Source organism: Aulostomus chinensis, chromosome 10, assembly GCF_037954235.1.
Source record: "Aulostomus chinensis isolate RoL2024-O1b breed Wild chromosome 10, RoL_Achi_v1.0, whole genome shotgun sequence".
Classification (NCBI taxonomy): Eukaryota; Metazoa; Chordata; class Actinopteri; order Syngnathiformes; family Aulostomidae; genus Aulostomus; species Aulostomus chinensis.
In genome coordinates this window covers 23217611-23231539 of record NC_141329.1, presented here as the reverse complement: position 1 = coordinate 23231539, position 13929 = coordinate 23217611, and the positions used below count along the sequence as shown (strand labels likewise).

General features: G+C 42.0%; 2 protein-coding genes across 2 annotated transcripts; both read left to right on the top strand.

The window, feature by feature from the left end:
* The first annotated feature begins 7062 nt into the window (after positions 1–7062).
* LOC147254930 (uncharacterized) lies at positions 7063–9446 on the top strand. Its single transcript, XM_086215031.1, has 2 exons — positions 7063–9379; positions 9439–9446. Exons 1-2 carry the CDS (start codon positions 7402–7404, stop codon positions 9444–9446), a joined length of 1986 nt encoding a protein of 661 aa, XP_086071157.1. The 5' UTR covers positions 7063–7401.
* On the top strand, positions 9432–11880 carry LOC147254929 (uncharacterized). Its single transcript, XM_086216513.1, has one exon. The coding sequence runs from the start codon at positions 9568–9570 to the stop codon at positions 10546–10548; it is 981 nt and encodes a 326-aa protein (XP_086072639.1). The 5' UTR covers positions 9432–9567; the 3' UTR covers positions 10549–11880.
* Positions 11881–13929: the final 2049 nt, after the last annotated feature.

The window sequence follows — 13929 nt, the reverse complement described above, 5'->3', positions numbered from 1 at the left end:
GCAGTGCCAGGGAAAGAGGCCTCATGGATCAGAATGAGATCCTCAAGGGTGAACTGGAGGATGCTCAGCGAGACCTTAGAAAGAATTCTGATACCCTTAGTCAAACTCTCTTGGACTGTAATGAGAAAATGGCAGCCTTACAGTCGGAGCTTGATGCTAAATATGAAAAGGAACTGCAGACTCGTGAGAGACTAGAAGCAGAGCTCGATTCTGTTCGCACCAGCCTGGCTGCGGCCACACAGAGAGCTGAGCATTTGGTGGCTGTTCACGCAGGAACACAGGAAGCTCTGTTGCAGGAGAAGGAGGAACACCAAAGTCTTCGAAATAGATTCACAGAGGAAGCATCCAATCACACGGAGGCTGCAAAGAAAATGTCCCAGAAGCTGGCCAAGGCAGAGGCACGAGCAAACAGCATGGAGAATGAGATTCACCAGATGAAAATGCAGCTGACAGACAAGGACGTGCTGCTAAATGTCCTTCAGCGGGACAAGGACCAGCTTGCTGCACATGTTCAAGACCTGGAAACTCGTCTGCAAGCTCAAGGGGAACTGGTCAGCTGTCAAAAAGCCACAGAGATGGAGTTAGCCAAAAGCAAGTTTGCAGGTGTCATGTTAAGAGAGCATGTAGAAGAGCTTGAGCGGGAAAGGGAAGAACTGAACGCAAAGATGAAAGAACGAACTAAGCTAGCGAAGAAAACACTGAAGCTGAAGAAGAAGTTTGACCTCCTTCTGGATGAGGAGAGAAAGAGAAATGGAGAACTGCAAAAGGAAATAAACAGGCTTCAAACTGAAGAGAAGACATCAAAAAAGAAACAGCATATGGGAGAAGCACAGGAAAGTGACCGTCACGGGCAACTCAACATCTTCCTGCAGACCCAGTTGGCATGTCAAGAAGAAAGGTTTCAAATGCAAGTGGCCAACCTGCACTCCCAGATGGAGCAGAGGACTGAGAAGCTGCAGCATGAACTGGAGCAGAGTCGAGTCACACAACAAAACATGCTTCACCAAATAGAGTTAATGCGCTCAGAGCAAGAAGTATACAATCGCCAAAAGTGTACAGAAGGGATGAACTTTAGGGAGGCCCTGAAATTACAGTTAGAAAGGGCCAACCATCAATTTGAAGCTGACAGTTCCAAATTCACCAGTAAGAGCAGCACTCGAGTCACACAACAAAACATGCTTGACCAAATACAGTTAATGCGCTCAGAGCAAGAAGTATACAATCGCCAAAAGTGTACAGAAGAGATGAAATTTAGGGAGGCCCTGAAATTACAGTTAGAGAGGGCCAACCATCAATTTGCAGCTGACAGATCCAAGTTCTCAAAGAAGAGCAGCACTCAGCTCACCAGCTGAAGCTGTGCAAAGGGTGGATGTTCAAGACCATCTTAACTCATCCATGCTATGGCTTTAAAAATCAACATCAATAAGCAGCAGCTGACATCAGGATGAGATTTAAAACTCCTGATGATTCTTGGGGGGCTGGAGCCTTACCTGCTGTCATTGGATGGGGACAGAGGGAGGGGTTCATCTGTTTTCGTGACATTTGTCATTTAAAGCTGTGATGATGCTTGGATTGTTGGCTAAAATTCTTTTGTTTTTATGTCTGAAAAATAAAAGTGAAAACCCTACTTTTGTCATTTGCTCTCTGAACTTCTCAAACAAGAGAAAAGCTGACAGGGTCATATGTTTATGTGAGGAGCACCTTACTGCTGTCACTGTTACTGCTGGCATTTATTTCAGGATGTACTCACTACATCCATCATTGCAAAGACAGGGCTGTTTAAAGTAACTACACCTGACCATTATCTTAACACTAGTTAATTTGTAACTGATGTCAGTGAACATATGATATCCAAATATTCAATGTTTCTCATCAGAAAGGAAGATCATTTTTATGCTGTTGCTGAAATGACTCCAACAAATCAAATCAGTTTTTCTGAAAATGGTTGATTTCCTAGCAGCTTGAGGCTTCACCAGGTACAGACACCATCTGTTATAACCTGTTGACATCGCGAGTTTGCCTTGATTAGTTACGACCATTTGGTTGTGAGGCTATCACTTCCTCTATGGAGAATATTAACCCTTGTGTGGTGGACATAGTTCTGTTACTAAGGACCTTTTCGTGGGTCTGGTGGACCCATACCATTATTGTGGTCTCAAAACAATACAGTCATAACTATTCAATTGAAAATACTTCACAGATGTTGACCTTAGCCTAATTAAAAGCAATGTAGACCATAACATAAAGCATATATCATTAATATGTACCATTTATCCCAGCTAAATCACATTCTTTTAATATTTGTCTTTGGGATGAAATGTGGTTTTGATCAAACAAATACATAATGAAACCTGCAAGCAACACTGAGCAGAGCGCTTAAATTTTCTTTTCAAGTTGATCAAATTTTTCTCTGGATCAGATGTGCATGCCAAATTTGATGAGTTTTTGAACGTGTTTAGGGGGTCAAATTAAGGTTCACATTTAGATATAGTTTAGATGTGAGAAACGTCTGTTTGAGGCTATTGGTGTGTCCCAAATCGCATACTTCCATACTGCTTGCTTAAAATTTTGGTCGCAATAGCCAAAAAAATGCATAATAAAGAAGGAAAAACATATATAAGTTGCACTGGAGTATACGTCGCATTTTTTGGGGAAGATTTATTTGATAAAATCCAACACCAAGAACAGACATTTCATCTTGAAAGGCAATTTGAAATAAATGAGAATAAAGAACAACAGGTTGAATAGGTGTACGGTATGCTAACGTAACACATTCAGCTAACGTTACATGACGCATCAACAACGAACTGAGAACATGCCTGGTCTGTTAACGTAACATATTAACAGTTATTCAGATAACTATAGCATAAAGAATATGCTAACAAGTTTACCAAACCATTAGTGTCACTCCAAATCACTAAATCCAATGAAATCGTCATCCTCGGTGTCACTTCTAAACATCTCCGCCAACTCCGGAAGTAGATGATGCGCCGCTTACTCTTCTACGTCACTTTCGCCCTCTTGTGGTTGTCAGTGTGAAAATAACGTGAAATTATACAATAATGTGATCATAATTTCACATTAAAGTCGCTCCAGAGGGTACTGGAGAGGAGGGTCAGGGCGACAGTCGAACCTCAGATTGAGGAGGAGCAGTGTGGTTTTCGTCCCGGCCATGGAACTGTGGTTCAGCTCTTCACCCTCACTAGGGTGCTGGAGGGGGCATGGGAGCTTGCCCAACCAGTCAACGTGTTTTGTGGACCTGGAGAAGGCTTTCGAACGTGTTCCCAGGAGCATTCTGTGGGGGGGGGGGGGGGGGGTACTCCGGGAGTATGGAGTGGATGGCCCTTTACAAAGGGCCATTCAATCACTCTACCGGATGAGCAAGAGTCTGGTAAATCCGCTTATTCTAGTGAATCCAGTTCAGACTGTGAGTATCAGTGTGAAGAACCTGGTATGCAGTGAAGATTGCGCCTCTCCTGAAGAGGAGGAAGAGGGAGGCCTTCATTCCCCTGTAGATGCCAACAATTGTCATTCTACACTTGAGGAAAATGAGATGGAGATATCGCAATCATTTTTGACCGTGGTTGGGAATCATAACCAAAGTGCAGAGTTAACAAACGGGTGTGAAGACCCTAGTTTGCAAAGGTCCTTAGAAATGAGGAGTGAAGATAGGACCTCTCCTGAAGAAGAGGAAGAGCCTTCCTTCCTCTGTTGATGCCAACAATTGTAATTCTACACTTGAGGAGAATGAGATGGCAAAATTGGAATCACTTCAAAGCAAATCGAGAAATTTAAACCTAAGGACAGACGTGATGGAAGAGTCCGATGTTGAATCGGACCTTTCCACTGATGTCTCTGGAGTTGAGGAAATCACAGAATCCCCCAGTTCATCTGATGAGGTGAAGGAAGGAAATCTGACTTCATCACCTCTTCCATCATCCAGTTCAGACAGCTCAGAGATGTGGATATCTGAGCGAGAGAGGGCAGCAGGAGAGCTGGAAACGGACTGTTCAAGTGTGTCTTTCAACAGTGTTCTCAGTCCATCATCAGACACTTCCAGCCTGTGTGATGTTCCCCTCTTAGAAGAGAAACTGGACTTAATAGACAGCAGATGGAGCTCTAATCAACCCTCCAGTGGTCTTTAACCCAGGTTTGCCTGAAAACACCTCCCTGTTTTACCAAGCTAGCATGGTTATAACAAATTGTTACAATAATCTGGTTTGTAAAAGAGAAAACTAATGATATACGTTTTTAAAAGTGCAAATAATAAACCAAAACGCCTCACTGTAGTCGAGAACCTGTTCTGGCAACCCAACTATGTCCCACCAGTCCAGTTTCCATCCGCTTCCATACACTCCTGTTTTTATCAGATATAAAGCCTCAAGAATTGAACCTGATTCTCACAGCGGGAGCAGTGGTGGTGTGTACATTTAAGAAGTAAAATCATGAATCAAAACACTGTGCTTTCATACTCTATCATCATTTCAACTGCTGAAAAATAGATGGAAGACATGAGGGTAAACTTTTAGGGTTTATACAAGTGCACTGACAGCATATTCACGTTTTTGTACCATAACTGTACTTTATCATTTATACTGCAAACAACATATGAGGGTGTGTTATCAGGTTATAACTATTGTGTATAAATAGTGGCTTTTCCTTCCAGGTTTCTCGTAGAAACTGACAGTCCTAGATTTTAGAATACTCATTGTTGACTTGTGTTTTTTACCTTTGTAAATATAATTAAATTTTTATATTTATTATGATTAAATTGTTTTTTTAATTCTTATGTCTACTCCGCTTATCCGGTTGGTCTGGGTTCGCGGGGGCAGCAGCCTCAGCCAGGAAGCCCAGAGTGTCCTCTCCCCAGCCACTTCTACCAGCTCTTGTAGGGGAATCCCGAGGCATTCCCAGGCCAGCCGAGTGATACAATCCCTCCCGCATTTTCTGGGTTGGCCCCAAGGCCTCCTCCTGGTCAGACATATCTGGGTTGTCTTTAGGATATTCCTATAGGCCATGGTGGGCCTTTTTCTCTACCTTGGTGGTGCTATTGAGCAGAGTGGGTTTTTGTTTTTTTTTACGTTTGCGTATGTGCGTGACAAATTTGGTGAGTTTGTCATCGTCATTAGGGATTCAAAGTAATGTTTAATGTGGTGAACAAATATTACAAACAGTAGGGTTTTCACCCCAAAGTGTCTTTGGGCTCAGGGCTCAATTTATTCCATAAAATACTTTGACTAATAACAATCTGGGTTCGCGGGGGCAGCAGCCTCAGCCAGGAAGCCCAGACTGTCCTCTCCTCAGTCACTTCTACCAGCTCTTGTAGGGGAATCCCGAGGCATTCCCAGGCCAGCCTAGAGATATAATCCCTCCAGAATTTCCTGGGTTGGCCCCAAGGCCTCCTCCCGGTCGAACATATCTGGGCCTTTTTTCTCTACCTAGGTCAGGGGTCGGCAACCCTCAGCTCCGGAACTGGTTGACAAAAAAAAACATGAAAATGATTTTTTTTAAATGAAAATGAATAACAGTTATCTCTTAATTAAATTTTTATTTATACATTATTATTTTTACATTTTATTTACGACTACTACAGTTATATAGCCTATTTTAACATCTAATTTTGTAAACTTTTTAAAAAAATAATTTGTCAACTAAAATATGCATCACATCAACGTCGATAGCCCTCTCGTTTGCCTGCAGGCGGCCTCTTGAGTGTGCGACCCATTCATTAACCATAAGTAAAAAACGAAAAATCTCAGATGAAAAAGGACACTTTAACTCTGCATGGACGGATGAATTTGCCTTCACTGCTAACGACGCTGGATTCCTGGTGTGCTTGATATGTGGAAACAAATGATCAAACAACAAAAAATGTCATGTTGAAAGACATTTTCAAAACAAGCACTCAGCATTCGCTGAAAAATACCCAGGTGAAGATGAGCGACAGAAAGCAATTTCAGGACTGCAACGGAAAGCTGAATAGAGCAAACATACGTTCAAGAAGTGGATCACCTTTCCACAGTCAGCTACAGTTGCTAGTTGTGTGGCAGCTCAGGAGATCGTAAAGAGACGAAGCCATTCACAGATGGGGAATACATCAGAGAAATGTTCATAAAAATATCAGAGCATCTCTTCTCCGACTTCAAAAACAAAGGGGAAATTGATCAGAAAATTAGAGAAATGCCTCTCTCTGCAAAGAAAAAATCTAGGAAGGACTCAAATAGGCCTGCATAGTTCACTTTTATTTATTTCAGAGTAGGCCCACACATGCACACTGCACTTCTGTTTGTTTTATTCAGTGGTTGTAACATTGTGTAAGTGTTTGTTAAAGGGACAGTTTAAAATAATTTTACAACTTTTAAAAGTTTATAAGTTGTGTTGTGTTTTGTGGCTCCAGACTGTTTTTCTTTGGCGAAAGAGGGGGCGAAATGGCTCTTTTGATAAAAACAAAAGGTTGCAGACCCCTGACCTAGGTGGTGCAATTGAACAAAGTGGACTTTTTTGCTTTTTTTTTTTAGATTATCAAACTTTTGCGTATGTGCGTAACAAATTTGGTGAGTTTTTCAGTGTGTTTAGGGGGTCAAAGTAATGTTCAATGTGGCGAACAAATATTACAAACAAGAGGATCTTCACCCCAAAGTGTCTTTGGGCTCAGGGATCAATTTATTCCACAAAATACTTGAACTAATACCAGACAAATTACTACTGGATGGACATGCACACACTGATGGTTTTATATGTATTTGATCAGCCCATTAATGTAGATCACAAATTTAATTTAATTAAATGAAATAATGTGTGTGACAGCTAGTTTTCTGATATTGGCACGCTCATTGTTAAGTATTTATCATGTTTCTGTCGAGTACTATTTAAATCCATATTTTAAACAAAATGTTTAAAGATGCCCAGTTCAAATTCAAATGTAAGACATCCAAATTCAGTTTTACAAGTGGAATTTTTTTAAGAGTCAATGTTTTTTACATGCCATCCACAGCTTGATGCTGGATATCCAGATCTTTTGAGAAAGATATAAGGGGCAAAGTAACAAACTCTCCCTGAAGTCCACGGAGCAGTCGATAAAATTAAGAGCCTCCCCATCGCCTGAAGTCCCAGTCAGAGCAAGGAGGATCCACAATAATGTGACCAGTGAGATTCAGTGATCATCAATAACGTGAACAGTGAGATCAGTGATCATCACTGAATCCATTGTCAGTCATTTTGAGTTCAGTTAGATCACTGAGATGTGATTTAGGGATCTTGTAAGTGGACTGCTGGACAAGATGTCACGTTACGAAAAGAAGGAGTCATCACACCAAGCAAATTCAGGACCCGTCTGGTTTATAGACACAGATTTTCTAAGTGCACATCAGTACATTGTGCAGTATATTCCTCCACAGAGCAATGTCTAAAGAAAAGAAAAGATATACATTTTTTAAGTCAGGACTGGAGAAGAGCAATGATTCCAGTTCAGATTCAGATGAATATCAGTGGGAAGACAACTGGGAAAAACAAACCTTGAAAAAACAATGTGAAAAAAGAGATATTCTCCTGGATTCTAGTGAATCCAGTTCAGACTCTGAGTATGAGTGTGAAGACCCTGGGATGCAACAGTCCTTAGAAATGCAGAGTGAAGATAGCACCTCTCCTGAAGAGGAGGAAGAGGGAAGCCTTCATTCCCCTGTAGATGCCAACAATAGTGATTCTTCACTTGAGGAGAATGAGATGGAGAAACTGGAATCAATTTTGACCGTGGTTGGGAATCACAACCAAAGTGTAGAGTTAAGAAATGGGTGTGAAGACCCTAGTTTGCAAAGGTCCTTAGAAATGAGGAGTGAAGATAGCACCTCTCCTGAAGAGGAGGAAGAGGGAAGCCTTCATTCCCCTGTAGATGCCAACAATAATGATTCTTCACTTGAGGAGAATGAGATGGAGATACTGGAATCAATTTTGACCGTGGTTGGGAATCACAACCAAAGTGCAGAGTTAACAAACGGGTGTGAAGACCCTAGTTTGCAAAGGTCCTTAGAAATGAGGAGTGAAGATAGGACCTCTCCTGAAGAGGAGGAAGAGGGAAGCCTTCATTCCCCTGTAGATGCCAACAATTGTCATTCTACACTTGAGGAGAATGAGATGGAGATACCGGAATCAATTTTGACCGTGGAGAACCAAAGTGCAGAGTTAACAAATGGGTGTGAAGACCCTAGTTTGCAAAGGTCCTTCGAGATGAGGAGTGAAGATAGCACCTCTCCCAAAGACGAGGAAGAGGGAAGCCTTCATTCCCCAGTAGATGCCAAAAATTGTCATTCTACACTTGAGGAGAATGAGATGGCAAAATTGGAATCACAAAGTAAATCGAGAAATTGCAACCCAAAGACAGACATGATGGAAGAGTCTGACGTTGAATTGGACCTTTCCACTGATGTCGCTGGTGTTGAAGAAATCACAGAATCCTCCAGTTCAACTGATGAGGTGAAGGAAGAAAATCTGACTTCATCACCTCTTCCATCATCCAGTTCAGACTGCTCAGAGATGAGGATATCTGAGCTAGAGAGGGCAGCAGCAGAGCTGGAAACGGACTGTTCAAGTGTGTCTTTCAACAGTGTTCTCAGTCCATCATCAGACACTTCCAGCCTTTGTGATGTTCCCCTCTTAGAAAAGAAACTGGACTTCATAGAAGACTTTGACCAGCTGAAAGAGGAGAGGGCTGAACTGAAGAGTACTCTAAAGGAAGTTCAGAGTATTCATCGTGTCCTGGAGTGGAAGCATCAGCAGCTGGAATCTGATGTACAAAACCTCAAACTTGAGCTGAAAGAGGAGCAAGAAAAAGCGCATGATTCCACCATGAAGTACAACGCCACAATAGATGAGCTGAGGAGGACTGAAGAGCAGCACAAATTTGAGGTTCAGGAGAGACACAAGGTGGAGGAAACCCTCAGATCCCTGCAGCTGGAGTTTAGGGAACTGCTCAACAACATGGAAAAGCTTGAGTTCGCCAACAGTCAGTCGCAGAAGCTGCTTGCTAAGGAGCGCTCCTTGGTGGACGAAGTAATCGCCAACCAAGTAAAGGAGAAGAACCAAATGCAGGCGCTGCAGAGTGAGGCCAGTGAGAAGGAGGAGAAGCTGCTTCAGCAGAATTCCTCCTTACAAGAGCAGATAAATATCCTTAAAAGAGACCTTGAAGATTCACAGGTCAAAAGCAGTGCCAGGGAAAGAGGCCTCATGGATCAGAATGAGATCCTCAAGGGTGAACTGGAGGATGCTCAGCGAGACCTTAGAAAGAATTCTGATACCCTTAGTCAAACTCTCTTGGACTGTAATGAGAAAATGGCAGCCTTACAGTCGGAGCTTGATGCTAAATATGAAAAGGAACTGCAGACTCGTGAGAGACTAGAAGCAGAGCTCGATTCTGTTCGCACCAGGCTGGCTGCGGCCACACAGAGAGCTGAGCATTTGGTGGCTGTTCACGCAGGAACACAGGAAGCTCTGTTGCAGGAGAAGGAGGAACACCAAAGTCTTCGAAATAGATTCACAGAGGAAGCATCCAATCACACGGAGGCTGCAAAGAAAATGTCCCAGAAGCTGGCCAAGGCAGAGGCACGAGCAAACAGCATGGAGAATGAGATTCACCAGATGAAAATGCAGCTGACAGACAAGGACGTGCTGCTAAATGTCCTTCAGCGGGACAAGGACCAGCTTGCTGCACATGTTCAAGACCTGGAAACTCGTCTGCAAGCTCAAGGGGAACTGGTCAGCTGTCAAAAAGCCACAGAGATGGAGTTAGCCAAAAGCAAGTTTGCAGGTGTCATGTTAAGAGAGCATGTAGAAGAGCTTGAGCGGGAAAGGGAAGAACTGAACGCAAAGATGAAAGAACGAACTAAGCTAGCGAAGAAAACACTGAAGCTGAAGAAGAAGTTTGACCTCCTTCTGGATGAGGAGAGAAAGAGAAATGGAGAACTGCAAAAGGAAATAAACAGGCTTCAAACTGAAGAGAAGACATCAAAAAAGAAACAGCATATGGGAGAAGCACAGGAAAGTGACCGTCACGGGCAACTCAACATCTTCCTGCAGACCCAGTTGGCATGTCAAGAAGAAAGGTTTCAAATGCAAGTGGCCAACCTGCACTCCCAGATGGAGCAGAGGACTGAGAAGCTGCAGCATGAACTGGAGCAGAGTCGAGTCACACAACAAAACATGCTTCACCAAATAGAGTTAATGCGCTCAGAGCAAGAAGTATACAATCGCCAAAAGTGTACAGAAGGGATGAACTTTAGGGAGGCCCTGAAATTACAGTTAGAAAGGGCCAACCATCAATTTGAAGCTGACAGTTCCAAATTCACCAGTAAGAGCAGCACTCGAGTCACACAACAAAACATGCTTGACCAAATACAGTTAATGCGCTCAGAGCAAGAAGTATACAATCGCCAAAAGTGTACAGAAGAGATGAAATTTAGGGAGGCCCTGAAATTACAGTTAGAGAGGGCCAATCATCAATTTGCAGCTGACAGATCCAAGTTCTCAAAGAAGAGCAGCACTCAGCTCACCAGCTGAAGCTGTGCAAAGGGTGGATGTTCAAGACCATCTTAACTCATCCATGCTATGGCTTTAAAAATCAACATCAGTAAGCAGCAGCTGACATCAGGATGAGATTTAAAACTCCTGATGATTCTTGGGGGGCTGGAGCCTTACCTGCTGTCATTGGATGGGGACAGAGGGAGGGGTTCATCTGTTTTAGTGACATTTGTCATTTAAAGCTGTGATGATGCTTGGATTGTTGGCTAAAATTCTTTTGTTTTTATGTCTGAAAAATAAAAGTGAAAACCCTACTTTTGTCATTTGCTCTCTGAACTTCTCAAACAAGAGAAAAGCTGACAGGGTCATATGTTTATGTGAGGAGCACCTTACTGCTGTCACTGTTACTGCTGGCATTTATTTCAGGATGTACTCACTACATCCATCATTGCAAAGACAGGGCTGTTTAAAGTAACTACACCTGACCATTATCTTAACACTAGTTAATTTGTAACTGATGTCAGTGAACATATGATATCCAAATATTCAATGTTTCTCATCAGAAAGGAAGATCATTTTTATGCTGTCGCTGAAATGACTCCAACAAATCAAATCAGTTTTTCTGAAAATGGTTGATTTCCTAGCAGCTTGAGGCTTCACCAGGTACAGACACCATCTGTTATAACCTGTTGACATCGCGAGTTTGCCTTGATTAGTTACGACCATTTGGTTGTGAGGCTATCACTTCCTCTATGGAGAATATTAACCCTGGTGTGGTGGACATAGTTCTGTTACTAAGGACCTTTTCGTGGGTCTGGTGGACCCATACCATTATTGTGGTCTTAAAACAATACAGTCCTAATTCTATTGGCTGAAGATGCATGTTTGGTGAATTTGTGATCCATTTAACAAAACATTTTGGTGACGAGGAATTTTAATTTTCAAACCTGTGTCAACACAGAATTTCAAACCTATCCCCGTTATTTCACGTAAAGATGACTCCATTCAAGTCAGTGTTGACCGACTCTCACCACAGCTGTCCGCCACCTTTTTTTCATGGATGACATGAGTGTGGCAAGTGTCCGCATGCATACTCAAAATCTAGACAGATTTGATTGCGTCATTGGGGTTCTATCCATACTTTTTCCATTTTGAGTTGAGTAGAATCAAAATTTAAAGTATGTAGTATGGAAGGATGCAATTTGGGACAGTGATGCCAAGCACACATTGACCATGACAGCACAGTTAAGGGACGCAAAGAATTTGCAGGTCACTTTGAATGGAAGTACATACTCGTAGTTTTTGTCTTCTTTCTCTCTCTCTCAATACTGTGTTAAACCTAAAAACATAAAAACACGTGGTAGACTGCTACATGCCAAGTTCACTCATGAGTCTGTATTTATGTGTGTGTTTATGTCACCCCTTTGTCTTTCCTGTCATTGTTTTGTGTTACATGTTATTTTTAAATGTGATGTTTATATGGTTTGTCGTGCAGGTATATAATATTGTTACATTTGCCACACACATGCACTCTCATCCTCTTTGGCGCCACCACACACACACGCACACAAAGATACAGGTACACGTTTTTTTGCTCACTCACCTACTTATTACAATTTACACTCAGTAGATTAGTTTAGATACTAACAAAGTACGGTTTGTCACTTGGAATGTACGTGGAATTGGCCCACGTGAAAAATGGCAAAAAATTTTAACACACCTACAAAATTTACCCATTTACCTAAAACAGGTAATCATATGTTAAGCCCACAGTTCCCGCACACATACACAGCTAGTTATAACACCAAACAAAGAGGCGTAGCCATTCTGATTCACAAAAACGTCAGGTTCACTTGTAAAAACACCATTGTAGACCCGGAAGGTAGGTTTGTAATCGTCAACATATCCACACACAACACAGAGGTATGCATTGCCAGTATATATGGTCCAAATGTTGATGAGCCCTCCTTCTTCCACAGCTTCCTCACAGCACTTTCAGTCCACTCAGACACAGCACTTATTGTAGGGGGGGACTTCAACCTGGTATGCAACCCACAAGTGGACAGAGTCAGTAGAGCAGCTAGTCAGCGCAACTGCCAATCATCCGACATAATAAAGCAGTATATGAGTGATTTCGGTCTTTGCAATGCCACCCCACGCTTAAGGAATACACCTACTTCTCACCAATGCACCACTCCTACTCTCGTTTGGACCACTTTTTAATTAGTAACTCAATTGTGAAGGACGTCTTTGACACCAAGATTCACCCCATTGCCATTAGCAACCACGCACCAGTCACTCTGACACTCACAGAAAAAACTAGAACACTGCTTTCTAAACAATGGAGATTAAATACATCATTGCTCAAGGACCCCAATTATATTAAATTCTTTAAGGAGGAATGGACAATATTCTGTGAGATAAATGACCAGCCTGATGTGTCAGCTTGTGTGCTATGGCAGGCGGCAAAAGCAGTCATGTGGGGCAAAATAATATCTTACTCTTAATATAAGAAAAAAAACAGGAGAAAGCTCTCGAAACAGAATTAAATGAAAAAATTAAAGCCTTGGAGACAACTTATGCCGCCTCCCAAGAGGAACACCTACTGAGAGAATCAAGGGAATTAAAACTAAAACTAAATGATTTACTCAACATCAAAACACAATTTCAGCTGCAGAGATTACATTTGGAGAACTTTGAACATAACAATAAATCCAGCAGATTTTTAGCAAACCAACTAAAACAGAATAAAGAAAGAGCAACAATATCCTCCATTAAGGACTCCAATGGGGAAACAACCTGTGACCCAGAAGAAATCAATTACATTTTTAGGGAATTCTATAAAAAACTTTACTCACCTGAGATTAACCCATTCAAATCTTGCATTGAAACCTATCTGAGCACAATTGACTTGCCAAAATTAAATCAAGACCAAATAAAAGCTCTGGAGTCACCTATTTCAATCGATGAACTTCAAGAAGCCCTTAAACATATGCCAAACTAAGAAAGCCCCAGGACCGGATGGCTTTCCTGCAGAATTCTACAAAGAGTTTTGGCCTGTGCTTGCACCAATATTCTACAAAATGTTCACTGAAATATAGGAAACCTCGACCCTTCCACCCGACATGAACCGTGCGATTATTAGCCTTCTCCTTAAACCAGACGAAGACCAAGCACTTCCACAGCTATTGCTTATAAATGCAGATATTAAAGTAATCTGCAAGGCGCTTGCTACAAGGCTCGAAAAAATAACACCTCACATAATACATCCTGACCAGACGGGGTTTATTAAAGGACGGCAGTCTACCAACAACACACGTAGACTTATCAACCTAATAGACTACTGTAACAGTCAGAGCAAGGATGCCACAATTGTCTCCCTAGATGCAGAAAAAGCATTCGACAGGGTGAATTGGAATT